Raw genomic sequence first — 17979 nt, 5'->3', positions numbered from 1 at the left:
GTGAAAATACCTGTTTTCCTCTTGTGACTCAGAACTCTTCAGGATGTGACCTTTTAGATACATAGCAGATAAAGTGAAGTGGATTGTCTTGCTTTGCTCTTAAGTGGTTCTCTAGAAGTCTACCTGGTCACACACCATAAAAAAACCTCATCCCTCCCCCTCTGGTGTAAAATATGGTTGAATCCAGACTTTGGTGTGAGGAACTGTTAATTTCCATTTTCCTCGTCCTTGAGGGCAAAAGGGGGTGACTTAATACTTCAAGGGTTAGGTTTACAGGAGAGAGAAAAACACAGTGTTCAAAATGAGGCTTTTTTTTCTTTAAAGAATAGATGGTTTAAAACAGATCGGGTAGTTGGGAGATTAAAGCTGAACATGATGATTAAAATAGCAAACATTCTTATTTTTTCAAGAAATGTTGCATAACAATGCATTATGTGCTTCGGAGAAAAAAGTTATTAGTTACAGTCTTCATGAATTGGTCCTCAGTTATAGACGAAACTTTAAAAGGTGACAAAGGAGAGTGGGGTCCATACTAATTTTGTAGACCAAACATTTTCTAATTTATGTGCTCAAGGCTGAGTTAATGTCTGTCTCAGTTCAGTTAGTCAGTTGCATCCAACCCTGCGACCCCATGGACTGCAGCACGGGAGGTTTCCCTGTCCATCACCAACTCCCGGAGCTTGCTCAAACTAACGTACATTGAGTCAGTGATGCCATCCAACCGTCTCATCCTTTGTTGTCCTCTTCTGCCTTCAGTCTTTCCCAGCATCATGGTCTTTTCCAGTGAGTCAGTTCTTCACATCAAGTGGTCAAATTATTGGAGCTTCGGCTTCAGCCTCAGTCCTTCCAATGAATATTCAGGACTGATTTCCTTTAGGATTGACTGGCTTGATCTTGCAGTCCAAGGGACTCTCTCAGGAGTCTTCTCCAACACCACAGTTCAAAAGCATCAGTTCCTTGGTGCTCAGCTTTCTTTATGGTTCAGCTCTTGCATCCATACATGACTGCTGGAAAAACCATAGCTTTGATTAGACGGACCTTTGTCGGCAAAGTAATGTCTGTCTAGTCATGGCAATAGAGAGTAGGATTATAAAGGGTTACATATCCGTTTATCACTTAATCATTAGTATCCTGCCCAGATAGTCAATCTGGGGCAGTGGGCCTGTGGGATTGTCTCACCACAGCTTCTTTTCTGTACACTAGAGGGCACATGCTCCTTGACATGTGAGAGGGAACCACATCAAAGGCTGACATTCCTGAGAAAGGAGGATGCGTTAAAAACTCACAGAATAAAGCCTTTGAAAATGAAAGTTGATGAGATGAAGTGCTCCTACCACCAGCAGTGGGACAGTGTGGGTCAGTAGCCATGTAATCTCCCACGCCCCATCCCCTTTTGTAGCTGCTAGAAGCCCTGGAGTCCTCTGACCTGCCCTCATCCTGGTTAGTATTGTCACAACCGTATTCTCTTCCTGTTGACTGTCATCCTCTGATTGGTCTGGAGTCTTGTGTGGTTAGCTGTCAGTGGCAGCTCCAGCCTGCTTCCCCATATTTATACATGGGAGCTCCCCGTGGCAGAATGCAGGAGCTGTGTCAGGTTCCATATCAGCCAAATAAGGACATAAATCTCCGTCCAGTAAGAACCTTATCAGTTACCAATTAAATCAAGGCATGGTAGGGGTTTTTTTTTTCTTTTTAAAGCACAGTTTCAGTAATATATTTATTTAAACCTTAGACATTATTGAAAAAAATCAATATTTGGAATCTTAACTGCTTGGCTAAATTAACACTGGATATAGACCAACAGTTTCACGCTGGGGTTTATGGGCCTTCTAGGAGCACCCGTGTGCTGAAGGAAGGCAAAGAACTACAGAATTTCTATAAAGTCTTATAGTTGCTTTGAATATTCCCCCCCCCCCCCCCCGACAAAGCTCACGTTTTTGTAAGTAATTTGCATGCTGTTACTCTCAAGAGATTGAATTCTGATTCTTGAGGTTGGGATGTCTTTTGTTGCATGTGCTGTGTGCTTTTCTAACTTGTGATAGAAATGATTTAGACTTGATTTTAAAAATTACTTCCTGAATGTGAAGAGGCACTGACTCTGAAATGGAATTAAAGAACAAATTACCATGACTCACTCAATAAAACTTCTATTAGCTTTGAATTAAGCTCTATTATAACAATTCTGATTTTGTAGCAAGCAATACCCATGTGAGTTATTTCTGTGGTATGATACCAAGCACCTTTGGGAAAAAGTAAAGAGCAAAGCAAACTTTCATAAACAATTACATTGGTCAGAATGTTTATTAGTAGGCAGTCAAAGAATTCTTAAAAAGACAAAAAGAACCAGCTGTTAGTATTGATCTAAACTGGAGAAAAATGAAATTACTTACATGTTTGCGCTAAAGGTATTAATATTAGAAAGGTTCTAGGAAACGGGTGCAGCTTGGCAGATTTGCACAGCGCAGTCAAGAAGGAGGGTCAAGTTAGAGAAGCACAGAATTTAGTAACACTCTGGCTTTTCCAGCCATGCTGGTTCTCAGATGCCCCTCATACAGGAATGCCAAAAATAGCAACAACTGGGTGTCAAACAGCTGTGGGTCCTGCTCTCAGGGCCATGTGATCTTGTATCCATTTACTCATAGGGTCGTTTGCTGACTCTTACTGGCCACGAACCACCCCCAATTTGGTTTTCTCACTGGCTCTTTATTTGCCATTTGCATGTTGCACTTAATTTAAAAATGCATTGAAATAGCATCTATAGTATTTACATTGTGACTTTACCCAAATGAAGATTATTCCTTTCAGAGCCCTTTTCATTCTAAGTTGTTTGTTATCTTAGTGATTTTGGATTTGATGTTGCATTGAATTACTTAAGTTGACAGCGAGGCTAGTAATTTGGAGATTTTATTAGCTGCATGGCTCTTCAGTCAGTTTTCGTGGCTATGCTTTTCTAGCTAGTCTTCTACTTCGTAAATGCTGATTAAGCCTCTGTATGAGATTTAAGCAATGGCAGTTACATTCCTAAAGGGGAAGCTAAGGCTCAAGGACGGCAAGTCAGATCCAAAAATGAAGCACATGTCAGCTACCAAGCCCAAAATAGAAGCCGTGTGTAAATGATGATCCTGTGATGGGACACAGCCTTTATGCCTCATCCAATATTAGTGCTTGGGATAGCAAAGTGCAAAGTGATGATAAAATATAAAACCCTTTTAAAAGAGTGGTTTAGAAATTTGTAACCATGCATCAGTCAACACTTTTGGTTTTATCTATGAAAGAATAAGATTTGATTGATCTCTTAGGCCCTTCTGCTCTATATGCTGTCTTTTTTTGTTTGTTTGTTTGTTTGTTTGTTTCTGGTCACTCAGAGTCTTTCCCTTCAGAATGCTCCATGAAGTATATTTGGAATTCAGTATATCTAAAGTGCTTCAGTAGTATCTTATCTAAAATATTCAGAGAGTTAGTTGTTCTTGTTAATTAAAATTTCAGAATAAATGAAATGCCCTTTTAGTTTTAGACTTAAAAAATTTTTTTAACTAGTCCATAACTTTACAAGCTCACTGCTTAGCTAGGGTTCTGGTGGCATGTTTTTTTACAAGTAGTAATAGGTTTTTAGGCATTGCTAGGAACTTGATGGGTTTTAATGTTTTTAGAATGCAGTTTAATCTGTTTATTAAATGACTGATTACCATTTACCATTTCTGAGTTTTGTTTCTCCTAACTTTAATCATATTTCTCTTTATTCAGTAGCTGGGTATTAAAGGAAATTTTTAAAATGTTAAGAGGAAGTCAATAGTGTGTTGCCATATATAGGCAGACATGAAGCTTATTGCATTGCTTTTACTAAAGTTCGGATAGATATGAGGATTTTTAACCTCAGTTTTATGTTAGTGTTCTTATTATTAACAGCTTCAAATTCTTTTCAAAATAGTGAGATTTAAATCCTAGATAAAATATTTTAGGTATTGGCTTCTAAACTTGGCACTGGACATTTGAAGAATAGAATGGGTACTTACCCTTCAGAGTGCTCAGTCAGTTGAGGAAATCAAAGAAGTGAGCAAATAAATGTGATGAAATAGTACAGATGTTACGATGGAAGAATGCACAGCATCCAGCAAGGGGACAAAGAAAAGACAGGTTGGAGGTGACGTTTGAGCCGAGTCTTCACAAAGGATTAGGGAAGGTGGTGGAGAAGAAAGGTCACACAGGGAAGGGGCAGTGATCTCAGAAGCAAGAGGCCTGCTTCCAGCTCTGCACCTAGCTAATGTGTGATCTTGGGCATTAACCTTCTGAACTTCAGTTTCCTCATTTGTGGAAAGACAAGGGGCTAAATGAGAGCATGTCTAAAATCCTTTCTCAATCAAAAAATCACACATCATTTGTTTTATGAAGAGGTCACTGTGAAAGAGAAAGCTTTGATAGCAATTGGAATTTGTCTTCCTAGAACCTTTTTTTCATGTAATTAAAATGCCACAAGTTCTCTGTTGTGCTAGAGAGGCAACTTAAAAAGAGAACTTTTCAGTCTGTTCTGATTTTTTCAGTGTAGCTTGAACTTATGCTGTCATTAGAGAATATTACCTTAAATGTAAACCACAATTTCAGAATTACTGCGTAAGTGGCCAAAATCTCAGGGAGCTCGGAGGAGGAGACCTCAGAGGTCCTGAAGTTTAGCCTCCAACAGCTGCAGGATTGCTCTCTGTATCATCTTAGTTTGCTAAGATTTTGTCTTGAGGTCTCAGAGCCAGTGTATAATGACTAAAGAATACATTTAAGATATGAACTTCTAGCATATTGAGGGAGAATATAAAAAGTATAGTTTTGTATTAAAAGCCTATTCTATTAGAATAGTTCACAATATTTTCTTCTTTTAGAATCTGTATGGCCACAGACTTGCTTGGCATAATTTTGTCTTTTTATGTGTTTAAACGTAGTCTTTTTGCTCAAAGGATTTGAGAAGTCTCACCAGAATATGAAATATTTAAAAATCAATTACAAAATTAAAAAAAAAAAAACCCAGGTAAAGTATAGACAAAATTGAGAAATCTGAGCAGGAGGAAGGAGCATGTTCTATAAGCAGGGTATTATAGCATTAAAATTGTGCCACACACTTGACTCTGAGCTCCCTGATAAGCAAAGCAAGAAGAAGAGTTGCAGTGTCATCCCCCAAAGGAAAAGCTAACTTTTCTAGCCTTTCTTCATCTGGCAGTCATATGTGTGGGTGGGTCTTCATGTGCTGGCCCAGCTTCCTGTGGGCTGTGATAGGAAGGCCAGCTCCCCAGCCCAGCCTCTCTGGTTTAATGGCAGTGTTTCCTTCCAGGAACAATGAAACGTTCTTCCCAGGACAGTGGCTCTCGCAGCATTCCTGAAGATAGAAAGCTTTATGTTGTGGATTCCATAAATGATCTGAACAAACTAAACCTCTGTCCTGCCGGATCACAGCAGCTGTTCCGTACGTGTGCCCTCCCAGGCTTGGCGGCCAGTCCTGGCTTCTAGGTCACCTAAAAATAGCCAGCGCTGAGCTGGGCCTGTGGGTGTGGTGGGGGTGGGGTGGGCATTAGAGTTGCTATTTAGTATTAGGCAATGTTTGCTTTTGCTCTCTGAATACTTGCCAGGCTTATGGGCTTTCCTGGCTCTTAAGCAGGATTCGAACTCTAATCTTCAAGAGTTCTGAGAAGTTTCCTCTGGAGTTTCTCTCCCTGGGAAGGAGTGGAGGCTGTGAGATGGCCTCCCAGAGGCTAATTCATGCCTGTTGGCTGCTTCTGTGCCCTCTGGTGACCACAGATAGGTCACTGAGTGTGCCCACTCTCTTAGACAGGTCTGACTTCATAGCAGATTGCTGAGAAAATGTTCCACACATCTATCTAGTATAACAAAGATCATTCATGTTCTGTTGGGCAGAAAAGTCATCTTCATCTTTTTAAATTTACAAATCTCCTCAATGAACACATTAGAAAGAAGAGGGGGAAAACAAAATAAAAATATGCTAAATACTAAATGCTACATGTGTTTCTTGTCCCCTAAATATTATAAATGAGTTCTATCAGGTTATTTGAGCCCCATCTCTTCTAGTTTAAATGCTGACCTCCAACTCAGGGGATAAATGTCCACTTGTTGATGTTTCACATGTACTCGAAACTCGTACTGTCCCAATTTTATGTCTATTATTTCTCTTCTGTATCCTTTTTGAATGCTTGTTTCTCTCTTTCATTCATTCAGAATTTCACCGGTTTTTACTACAGTTGGTCTTAATAAAGGTTGGTGTTTGAGTGCCAGCTTATGCCTTGGCTGTGATTAGGAAGGAAAAGCTGTGGAGGGTGTGAGGCAGGATGTCTTTATAAAGCATGGGACCTCTGCCCCCATCTCTCCGTAATCAAGTAGCAGAGGGTGTGGGACTGCTACATAGTAGGATAAAATACAGAAGGTAATTCAAGGATCCTCATGATCCCAAGTTCCTATATTCATTTTTCAATTTAATTTGGGTGTTATTAAGCAAATAGGCCTTACAAAGCAGCGACCAAATGCAGACAGTTCATGGTTTGGGTGAGCCAAGCTTAGTTGCATTTTCAGTTCAACGGCAAAGCATTTAAGAGAATCTTGCTTTCAGAGCATGTCCATCCTGAAAACAACTTTAAGAAACCAAGTACATCAGGCTCATTTTGATATTGTCGTGTAATAGATGTAGGAATAGCTGGTTATTTTTATAGGAAATAAAGTTTTCTGGGAGATATCTCAGAATGCTTAGACTTTCACTCAGAGTTAGCAACCCACAGCCAGCTGTGTTGTATTCTTGGGTCGCTTTAGGGAAAAGGGCAATAGAGCCTCTGCCACTCTGAATCCTTAAGTTCTTTACACCACCCTACCCTCATCCCATGCAAAAAAAAATCCATGTCCAGCTACATCAGTGTTAACATGATCATCAAAGAATTTTCCAAACAGGGGTTATAGAGATAGCTTGACCAGGCTTGTTCTTTGAATATGCTAACATAAAAGAAGGTGAAACAGTCTCAAAGAGCACTAGTGCAAAGACGTGTCTAAAGCATGAGTCTTTTTTCAGAGGGATCAGAGGGAAAATGGGTCTTTCCCTTACATCTTTTTTTTCCTCTTTAATTTTATTGGAGTATGGTTGATTTACAATGTTGTATCTTACATCTCTAACACTGGGGGACCATTCAGTTCACTGACAACCTGTATGCTGAGGAGTCCTTTTTTTGTTGTTGTTGTTTCACATCAGCTCTAGAGGAGAAACTCCAGGACGTCAGCACTGATTCAGGAAATGGAAGCCACAGTCTGTTTTTGGTGGGGCTGATCGTCGTGCTGATTATCAGCCTGGCACTGGTTTCCTTCGTGATATTTCTGATAGGTAGGTACCATTGACACTCTTCATCACTGCTTTGCCCTGACTTGACAGCTGGTTGTTTAGCTTTGCTTCCATAAGGAGGCAGTGCTTCCTGGCACCCAGTACTGCCACAGGAGGAAGAGAGGGCATGGATGCCCAGGGCACCCTGCTGCTCTGGGTGGGTCACTGGGGCACACACAGACCCTCCATGCCAGAAGTTCACAGACTTGGATATTGTTTCTGTACCACTTTAATTTCTCACCCAGAGTCCCTAGCTGCTAATGGTAGGCAGCTTACCCTAGTTAATTCTGGGTTTTCTTATTCCAACACACAGTTTCTGCATGAATTTGGCCTGTAACTTTCAGTCACCCTTCCAGTTTTCCTCACTTCTCTGAAATCAATTAGAAGCATCAGCTGGGCTTGTGCAAGGGCCCAGAGGCAGGGCTGGGATGTGAGGTGGTCACTTGTCTATTGCATGACACGCCTGGGCTGGTGTCTCGCCTGCCCTTGCCCTTGCCCTTGCCCTGGGCCTTGCACGTCCGCCCTTGAGTGGTGGCCCACACTTTCCCACATGGCTCCTCAGCCAAGAGATCCCCCGAAGTCTAAGTGCCACTCTCTTCTCTGTCACAGGTTGGGGAGGGGTGCTGTCCACTCAATGCTGCCCTCTGCTTATGCGTGCTGCCCCGTCAGGGGAGCCCCCCGTGCTCTCTCTGAGCAGTCCCCTGTAGACCATCATCTGGAGTTCAGTTCTCTCCCACACCCACTAAGAGTGGAAGAGCCTGAGAAGAGGGAGTCATCCTTGACACCCTTGTGCCTGCATCCACCACAGGCATTTCTTCTGCCCTGCAGGCCTTGTAGCCTTCACAAAGCCTGAATGAGAAGTGGAGTCCATGCGTTTGAAGTGCCTCTGTTTCAAGTTCACTCAGGATTAGTGGAGGTAGCAGTGATGGTGATGGGAGGTGGGCAGAGGGCATGACTCTCACAGCTTCTAACTGCTTTTCCTCCCCAAAACTTCATCTCCCATCCAGCTTCAAGCTCTATCTCCGGCCTAGGTTTCAGAGCTGGCGTGAGGGGGTGATGTAATTTAATTGCTTCTCTGTCACCTTGCTAATGCCCTTTTGCACTTAGAAGCTACAGTGTGAACTATCCTGACAATAACGGTGCCCTTGGATCTGATTATTCAATGGAGGAGGGTTGGCCCTGAACCTGCAGGGCTGGAAAGAGCGTGTGGATTACTCTTCAGAAATGTTATACCACAAAAGTGGATGCTGCAAATATCATCCCGCCTCACTGTCTGGGGAAATGACTGAGTTAAACTATTGGGAAATTTTAGGTATGTCTGCTATACAGGGAAGCAGCCCAGAGGGAGTGCTCTCTTTTGTGGGAAAAGACTAAGGGTAATGATAACTTGAAATGTGATGTATTGGGTTCTCACTCTCTCCCAGGCACGATGGCAAACATTCATGTCTGCTCACTACCTCATAACAGTTCTATTGTGTGGGACCTGTTGTTATTCTGGTTTTATCAATGCTGAAACTAAAGCTTAGAGAGATTAATTACTGTGTGAAGGTCCAGAGACAAGGGTGCCTAATCAGGGCTCAGAGACACCCCTGCCTGGCATCAAATACCATGTTCTTTATTACCATCTTATACCCTCTTCTACGAATAGGATTTATTTTATGTTTGCTTCTAGGGTTTTATATTGAGGCAAAGTCATATCAAGAAACAGAAAGAAGATGTGAATAAAGAAAAATGTCTTTTTATTGGACAATTATCTGTGCCAGATGCATTAAATTCATTATCTTAAATCTTTACCCTTCAAGGTAGTGTCTAATATTTCTATTTTACTGATGAAAGGTGAAAGCCCAGAGAGTTTAACTCTCCCTGTTTATTCAGCTAATCCGAGGCAGAACTGGGATTCATACTCTGGCCCATCTGCCTCCAGAACTCCTGGCACTCCACTGCCTTTTGTAGTAATAATAAGAGGCTTCCTGTGGTTTGCAGATAAACTTTAGCCCAACCTAAGACCAGAGTTGGCACGTGCTTGCATGTTTAGTCACTCAGTTGTGTCTGATTCTTTGCGACCCCATGGACTGTACCCTGCCAGACTCCTCTGTCCATGGGGATTCTCCAAGCAAGAACACTGGAGTGGGTTGCCATGCCCTCCTCCAGGGGATCTTCCCAACCCAGAGATCAAACCCAGGTCTCCCGCATTGCAGGTGGATTCTTTACCATTCTTTACAGGCCTCTGTAAATGAACTTGGCCTGTGCTCGTCTTTGAAGAGGAAATCTTTCTGCTCTCACTGGGATTTGGTGCAGATTTGTATCATTTTAACTGAAGTGTAAGAACTTATATCTGGCATTTTTATGCAAGAGAAATAGGCTATTTTACATTGATTACATTGATTAAACTATTGGACCTTGTGTTTTTGTTACAATCTCTGTTCTAAAGAGGAATACCAGACAGCAAGGGTAGATTACACAGGATGCCTACCTGCCTCTGTAGGTTTACAAGGGCCAAGCAATGTTAGATATGAGGTGTGTGGGATGTGATTAAGTATTGCCTTCATTTTTAAAAGGGTTCTATGGTCTAGTGAGTTTGAGAATTGCTAGGTTAGTAATACTCAAGGTATTTTATTTTACTTTTTGTGAATTTCCAAAATGCAAGTCAGTATGATTTTTCTCTAATGTTTTTGCATATAGAATCCTTTTTCTCTTTTGGAATTTAATTTGGAGCTAATATATTGTGGAACAGACTTAATCCAACCATGCCTGCTACTCCCTTTTGTGTTTGACTCATGTAGAAGGTTCCAGAGAGAGGAAAGGATGTCGCATGCTGTGGATTTACTTGTTTCACACTTTTCTCCAGGAGCGAGTGGTATTTCTTCTGTCTGGTTCTGCACCAACACACCAATGTTCTAGAGCACAGTTCATCCAAACATAATTTTCAGACACAAAGGGGAGGTGGCTTCTGGGCAGCAGTTTGTCCCAAGGCTGGAAGCTGAAGCTCTGATGCCTTCCCACATTAGTTGTTGGGCAAACTCGGTGGTGTGTCACCACCTGCATTAGTTCCTGAAAGCTATCTTGGAAAACACTTGCCTGAAATGGAAATGATACAGAGTCCACGTGTTAAATACTGATTTTGTGCTGCCTTTCTTGGAAATTTTAACTGCCAAGTAGGCCTCAGAGTGCTCCACTCCCTGGCTTACTCAATACCCAGGGGCTCTATTTATTTTGGAAATATGGTCTCTCTGCTCTCAGAGTGGCTGGGGAGAATTATTATTATACATTCATTATGGACTGGTAATCTAGAACCAGAAGACCTATGGGTTGGAACCCAAAATATCTCACCTCCCAAATGATGAGTGAAAAACCTTTGCTGAGAACAGGTCTCAGAATGAGACAACAATCCCTTCTCTGGGCATAATCAGACACTGGCAGTTTTCCTGTGGTTGTTCACACAATGTATTTCTGAGCCAAAATCTGAGCAGAGCTGCCAAAGGTAGTCAAGTCTGGCACAAAAGTGTTGTAAAAATAATTCACTTCATAGGAAACTTCAGTAGTTTCTCTCCCGGGCCTCTGGGCTGCATGGGCTATTGGAGCAGAGGATTTGCCAAGACAGCATCTCAGCTCCCAGCTGAACCCCACCATGGGCTCTGATGAGTCGCAATGGAACACGCTGGAAACAAGCATAACGCTGTCTATTTTTCACTTTTAAGTTCAAACTGAAAACAAGATGGAAGATGTGTCAAGACGACTAGCAGCTGAAGGAAAGGACATAGATGATCTTAAGAAAATCAACAGCATCATTGTAAAGCGACTCAACCAGCTGGACTCAGAGCAGAGCTAAAGAAATGAATCGTCCAAGAGCAACTGCTAACACCTGAGCTTCTCACGGTCCAGGAAGGGTGTATGGTTTAAGAACCACCAAGGGTATTTCTGTGGGTCTTGAAAGGCTGAGTTTCAATTACAGGGATGGGAGCAACTCCAAGGCAAGGGGGGCTGGGGGCAGCTGCCAGAAAGGGGCTTGCTTTGTGGGAGTGTCCTTCAGCTTTCATGGGCTGAAGGGTGGGAGGCATGGAGGAAAAACACCAGTAGATGAGAAAGGGAACTTGGCTCTGCACATGCAGCCTCTTTTACCAAAGGAGATTTGTCACCAAAATAAGGTCACAGTGGCCAGTAAAGTTCATGGCCACTCATGTATCTTTATGAACTCCCGGGAAAGCCTAAGGGATTCGTTGAATTGTTTGTATTCAAGGGAATCAAGTGATAATTCTTTTCAATAAAGGAGATTCTGCTCAGGTGATTATACTTGACTCTTACTTCTTCAGGGATGGGGGATGGATCGACTCAGAGCTATTTGCCTACGGCTATTTGTTGATAGTAAAGTGCATATGGTAGGGTGGGGACCAGAGGAGAGAGCCTGAGTTATTCAAATAATGTTTATTGAGCTGTTGCTTTTTGCAAACCACTGTATTCTACAGAAGTTTACATTCAAGTGGGGAACAAAGGAGATATGTAGTTATATATAGATAGATGAGCTTTTTGGCTTTTCGACAGGAAAAAAATCCTTCAGTAACCCACTGATTAATTGTGCAGAAATCTGCTAGGTTTATAGGTTATAGGTTTATTAAATTGCAGTGAGAAATTGTATATTTGGAATATTTGGAACCTGCCTTGTTTCAGCACAAAAGGTAAGGCACAGAGTTTGTGAAATTAGACATGCTGCAATATAAATGAGTTTAAAAGTACGAATCTTAGAAAATGTTTACTATAAATATATTATGTAAGTCTGTTCTGTGAAATGTATTATTGTTCCATCATTTTGGGTTCATTAAAAACATTTGAGTTTATTCTAAAGTTATATACATACATAAAAACACATTTTGTAACAGTAAATAATGAAAAAAGCACAAGATGTTTCACCTATTCATTTTTACACTCAACTTTTTTTAAAAGTTAACTTTTTAATGTATTTATTTAATTAATTTATTTTTTATTGAAGGATAATTACAATATTGTATTGGTTTCTCCCATACATCAACATGAATTAGCCATAGGTATACATATGTCCCCTCCCTCTTGAATCTCTCTCCCACTCAAAAACATTTGTACTGCACAGTTATTTTTTTTCATTGATGTCGTGTAGGATATTTTAAGACTCTGAAATTTGTGTTTACTGGAAAGTTATTATTGACCTGTTGACGTGGTGTGGCAGAGTTATTTGTCAAGATTTGCTGTAACATTGTGTCAGAGACGACAGATGAGCTGATGCAACAACTCTTTAAAAACAGCCATTTTTCTTTGAACTCATTTGTTCTTGTAATGCTTTTTTCCTCTCTTTCTACCTACACAGTGGATATTTTGTGCTCAGTAATAAATGATCTTTATTGTAAGAAATTTATAATTTTTATAATGTGAAGTAGTATAGTGTCTGATGAATCATTTCATCCATCTTTTTGGATCCATCCTGTTGGATCTGCGCTGTCCTGCCTGTATGGTGTCTGTGGAGCCACCATAGTCATCCACACAGCCTGGGGCACTCCAGGCACCCCAGCTCCAGGTATTTGGATTCACAGACTCACAACTTCTATTGATGGTGTTTTGTGTTTTAAAATATTGCTGGCTACATGTAGTCTTCTTTTTTGCAACACAAGGATTTAAACTTGCTATTAAAACTGTTATTGGAGCAACTGGAATAATCTGAATAGGGTCTGTAGGCTAGATAATGGTATTATATCAGTGTTAATTTCCCAATTTAATAATCATATCATGGTTATATGAGAATCTTTGATTTTAGAAAACACACATGGATGCATTTAAGGATAAAGTGACATTATGTCTTCAATTCCAAAATGGTTCAGAAAATAAAAGTGTGTGTGTGTGTATGTATAAAGGCACTATTGTAAATGTTAACATTTGGAATTTTTTTATTTAATAAAATCATGCAGCAACCTAGATGTCCATTGACAGAAGAATGGATAAAGAGGTCTTGTCACACATATATAATGGAATATTACTTAGCCATAAAAAGGAATGGATTTGCATCAGTTCTAGTGAGGTGGATAAAACTAGAGCTTGTTATACAGAGTAAAGTAAGTCAGAAAGAGAAAAACAGATATCATGTGATAATGCAGATATATGGAATATAGAAAAAAATGGTATGATGAACCTATTTGTGGGTCAGCAATAGAGACAGAAGGGCTTCCTGGTGGCTCAGATGGTAAAGAATCTGCCTGCAATGCAGGACATCGGGGTTCAATCCCTGGGTTGGGAAGATCCCCTGGAGAAGGGAATGGCAACCCACTCCAGTATTCTTGCCTAGAGAATCCCATGGACAGAGGAGCCTTGCAGGTTGTAGTCCAAGGGGTTGCAAAGAGTCAGACATGACTGAGCGACTAACACTTCCAATAGAGACACAAACAGAAAACAGACTTGTGGGCATAGTCGGGGAAGGAGCAGGTGGGATGAATTGAGAGAGCAGCACTGAAACATATACCTTACCGTATGTAAAATAGGTAGCCAGCGGGAATTTGCTGTATGACGCGGGGAGCTCAACCTGGTGCTCTGTGACAACCTAGATGGGGTGGGAGGTGGGAGGGAGAGTCAAGAGGGAGGGAACATATGTATACCTATGGCTAAGTCATGTTCGTGTATGGCAGAAACCAACACAACATTGTAAAGCAAGTATCCTCCAATTAAAAATAAATTTTTAAAAAATCATGCATTTTTTCCTTTAAAAAATAGCTTTGATGTATAACTGACATATAAATTTGTATATATTTAAGGTCTATAGTGATGTTTTGATCTATGTATACATTGTTAAATGGTCATATAATTAAGCTAATTGACATATTCATCACCTCTACATAGTTGCTATTTGTATGAATGTGTGTGCTGTGCATGGAAAGATCTAAGATCTATACTCCTAGAAAATTTCAAGTATACAATACAGTACTGCTAAACTGTACCGGACGTTAGGTCTTGAGAACTTGTTCATCTTGCATAACACCCTTCATACCTTTTGGTTACAAGTAGTCTCTTGGCAGTCAGGTATGGTGGTTGAGACACAGGCTGGGGAATCCAACTGTCTGATTTGTCCTGGTGCTACCATTTACTGTGGCTTTGGGGAAACTGACCTCTTTCCTCTTTTATCAGTAAAGTTGGATAATTATAAAATCTACTGTTACTATTGTGAGTCTTAAAAGAAATGATAAATGGCTTACAACAGTGTCAAAAACAAAGTACTCAATAAATGCTAGTTTTTATTGCCATTATTATTGTTAATGTTAAAAGTAGTAGATGTATAAGAGAAATAACTAAATTTAATATATCCTGATGGGGCCTTAGGGCTAAATGTTTTTCTGCTGTGCATCCTGATCTAATCTGACCAGGGATAGTGGAGTAAGAGCTTGTTTTGGCAAAACAATGTAAGCTAATTTACAAGTTCTTGTTGTTCAGTTGTTAACTCGCGTCCAACCTTTTGTGATCCAATGGACTGCAGCATGCCAGGCTCCCCAATCCTTCACTGTGTCCAGGAGTTTACTCAGATTCGTGTCTGTTTAGTCAGTGATGCCAACCAACCATCTCATCCCCTTCTCCTCCTGCCCTCAATCTCTCCCAGCATCAGGGTCTTTGCCAATGAGTAGGCTCTTTGCATCAGGTCGTCAAAGTATTGGAGCTTCAGCATCAGTCCTTCCGATGAATAGTCAGGATTGATTTCCTTTAGGATTGACTGCTTTCATCTCCTTGCAGTCACAGGGACACTCTAAAGTCATCTGCAGCTCCACAGTTCCAAATCCTCAATTCTTTGGCACTCAGCCTTCTTTTTCCAAGCCTTCAGTTTATAAGAGGTGGTCAATATAAGACAGAGGATTGATTGGTTGTTTCCTAAATGATCTAGTCTGAAGAACAAAAGTATCTGCATTTGCCTCCCTGAGTGGAGCCAGGAGTTGTCTGTCTGTCCTGGATTAATGCCTTGCCCATGAGGTGCAGTGGCAGGAGGGAGCCAGGACAGGAAAGGAAGGCAAAGGAGTAGAAAAAGAAATAGAAGGGACTGTTTAACTGACTCATGTCCTGATAGGGAAAGAGAAGGAAAGTTTTGTATGGTTTTTTGGACTTTGTATATGTTCACAAGAGGCTCAGAAAGAGATTTTTTTTTTTTTTCCCCTGGCAGTGGGCTCTGTCTACATGCCCTTTCTGGTGTTGCTGTGATGGAAGGATTACCATGTCTTCTGACCCCAGGGCCAATGCACTGCCTCATCCATCGTGAGGCCCCTGGGAGAACCTTGCTCTAGCTCCTCAGATGGTTCTGATTGGCAACCACCTGTGGGTGAGTTGGGCCCAGCCCCACACACCACACCCTCCTTGTGACACCTGGAGACCATTGGGGTGTGGAACAGCCTGGAAGGAGGAGGTTCCAGCTTCACAGTGTGGATGCCAGCCGCAATTTAGGGAACACGGGCCCTTCTCTCTCCTGGAAAGACCAGGGTCATCTGGCCAGAACTCCACCAGTGAACTCCAGTCTCCAAAGCAAGGCTCTTGGGTAAGAACAAGAAAGCCAGGAGGGTTAAAATAACACAAAATAATAGCTTTTTTTCTTTTTTTCTAATAGCAGTCTGTGATGGAAAAGAGAACAGTTTTGGTGTGTGTGACATTTGGACTGAGGCGTCTTGGGGAATTATACTGCACAATCCATTGTATTATAACACATTTTTATGTCTTAGAATGAGAATTTTAATAGAAACAAGATCTCTCTGAGTTATGGTGTATAAAATAATTCTATTCCCGCTTGAAATAATGACCCCATTTAAATTCAGTAGAGGATGAGCAAAAGAAACAGATCATCAGAAAAGATTGGTAATCTATCCCCTCTGTGAATGAATTTGCCCGGAAGAAGCTGTGAAAAGGAGAAGGAATTCTATCTTTCCACAGTGTCAGGAAATATATTTTCTTTTAAAGAGGAAATTAAAAATATTCTGATTTGAATCCATGTGTCTACTTATTCTCATTTGGTGAAGATAAAAACTTCTCAGTAAATTTTTTTTATAGGGGAAACCTTACTGAAATATAATTTTGCTTTGCAGGAAGATGAAAGGATTAAAAAAAAAACAATGAAAAGCAACTCAGAACAAACTTCATTCCCTGTAATGAGCACGCATTGGGCGTATACGTGGTGCCCACCTGTGTGGGCTGACACTGCAGAGGATTTAAGGGTCTAGGGCATCATCCTGCCTCCAAATGGGTTTCTGATCTGGTTTTGCAAAGAAAATGTGCAAGAAACCAGTCATGATCTGTTACCATGACAGGAAAAACCAGATCCATGGCTGTCCAAGGATCACCTGGGAGACTTAGACACAGGTTCTTGGATCCTCTCTCCATGATTCTGACTTAGCAGGCAGGGGTTGGGATTGGGGATTCATGGTTTTACAAAGCTGCTGTGATGAGTCTGATGTGCAGTTTGGTAGAGTGGCTGGACAAATGATGGATTCAGTATAAGCTTGTGTTTGGATTCTGTATCTATGCATGAGTTACAGTGAGGTCTTCACCTCTCTTGACTATGTTCCTGACTTTAGAGAATTTTGTCTGTAAAGTGGGAGTGTTTTGCTGCTGGTGAGAACCAGGAAGTTGATGAAGTCTTTCAGGCTCTGTTGTTTATAAGTCACTAATGAATTGTATATAAATAGGGGGACTGTCTGACCATCTGTGGTTATTAGTTTTAATCCCCAGGGAACACTACTAGTCTCTTATCAAGGACCCATAAAAGTCTTCAGAAGAATCCCCCATTTCTTCCTGCACATATCTTTTCTCTTTCCTCTCCCTTCCTCTCTCCTTCCTCAATGTGCTTGGCTGAGGCTCCACTTTAAGGGGCCAGCCGTTCACTTGTCTGGAGGGCCAATGAAGGGCTATTCTAATAGCAGAAGATGTGAATGAGAACCCGGGAATGCTGAAGGGTGAGGAGTCTGTGGGAGGAAGCCAGACCAAGGGGTCTGCTCCACTTTCTGTCCCAGGAGAGCAGAGAATAATTATTTTTGGAGTAGAAGCTTTGCAGTATCAGGACCTGAGGTCTTCCTTGGAACATGAGACACATAGGCCTGGCCAGGCTGGTCGACTTTCTGGCAGTTTGTCTTTTCACAGGTTGAGAAAATTGTGATCAATCTTGATCTCAAGACACAGATTTCAGTTTTGTTTTTAAGAAAAGTGATGCTGCTCAGGGTCCTTAGCATCTCCCTGCCCTGACCCCAGTTACATCAGAATATGCCTCGTGGCCGTTTGGAATGGGACCGTCCTGTCTTGTGTATTTTCATCTGAAGACGTTTTATGGGTTCTTGGACAGAATATTGACATTTCCTGGGTGCTGAGAATCATATCTAGAAATGGTCACCCTCCTCTTTGATATAACAGCTTTAAGTGACTCGGAGTTGGTGGGATTAAAAAAAAATCAATACCAAAATAGTCAATAGTCACTGAAACCAATGTGAGTCAAGTGATTAATTCAATCTTCAGCACCTGAGGAGCAAAATTGTTGAGACAGGGACTCAACCAGCTATTAGGCGGTGAGGTGCAACTGTAAACTGCAAGGATTAAAAAGCTGTCCAGTTTAGTTGCATTTTCTGTTTTTATAAGAGTTCATTTGGATACAACTT

At 41.2% G+C, this 17979-nt stretch overlaps 1 protein-coding gene across 1 annotated transcript; it reads left to right on the top strand.

Annotated features, from left to right (window-relative positions):
- Nucleotides 1-5283: 5283 nt before the first annotated feature.
- On the top strand, nt 5284-11473 carry LSMEM1 (leucine rich single-pass membrane protein 1). Its single transcript, XM_068973311.1, has 3 exons — nt 5284-5446; nt 7229-7357; nt 11053-11473. The coding sequence occupies exons 1-3, from the start codon at nt 5320-5322 to the stop codon at nt 11181-11183; spliced, it is 387 nt and encodes a 128-aa protein (XP_068829412.1). The 5' UTR covers nt 5284-5319; the 3' UTR covers nt 11184-11473.
- The last annotated feature ends 6506 nt before the right edge of the window (nt 11474-17979 follow it).

This window comes from Capricornis sumatraensis, chromosome 5 (assembly GCF_032405125.1).
Source record: "Capricornis sumatraensis isolate serow.1 chromosome 5, serow.2, whole genome shotgun sequence".
Classification (NCBI taxonomy): domain Eukaryota; kingdom Metazoa; phylum Chordata; class Mammalia; order Artiodactyla; family Bovidae; genus Capricornis; species Capricornis sumatraensis.
The sequence above is the reverse complement of the archived record's forward strand: the minus strand, read 5'-3'. Positions and strand labels throughout refer to the sequence as shown.

Bases quoted from the DNA above. Each gene is read 5' to 3' on its own strand.
- LSMEM1 (XM_068973311.1), top strand. From the start codon at position 5,320: ATGAAACGTTCTTCCCAGGACAGTGGCTCTCGCAGCATTCCTGAAGAT. The intron at 5,447-7,228 runs GTACGTGTGCCC...GTTTCACATCAG, and splicing joins CGGATCACAGCAGCTGTTCC to CTCTAGAGGAGAAACTCCAG. The intron at 7,358-11,052 runs GTAGGTACCATT...TTCACTTTTAAG, and splicing joins CTTCGTGATATTTCTGATAG to TTCAAACTGAAAACAAGATG.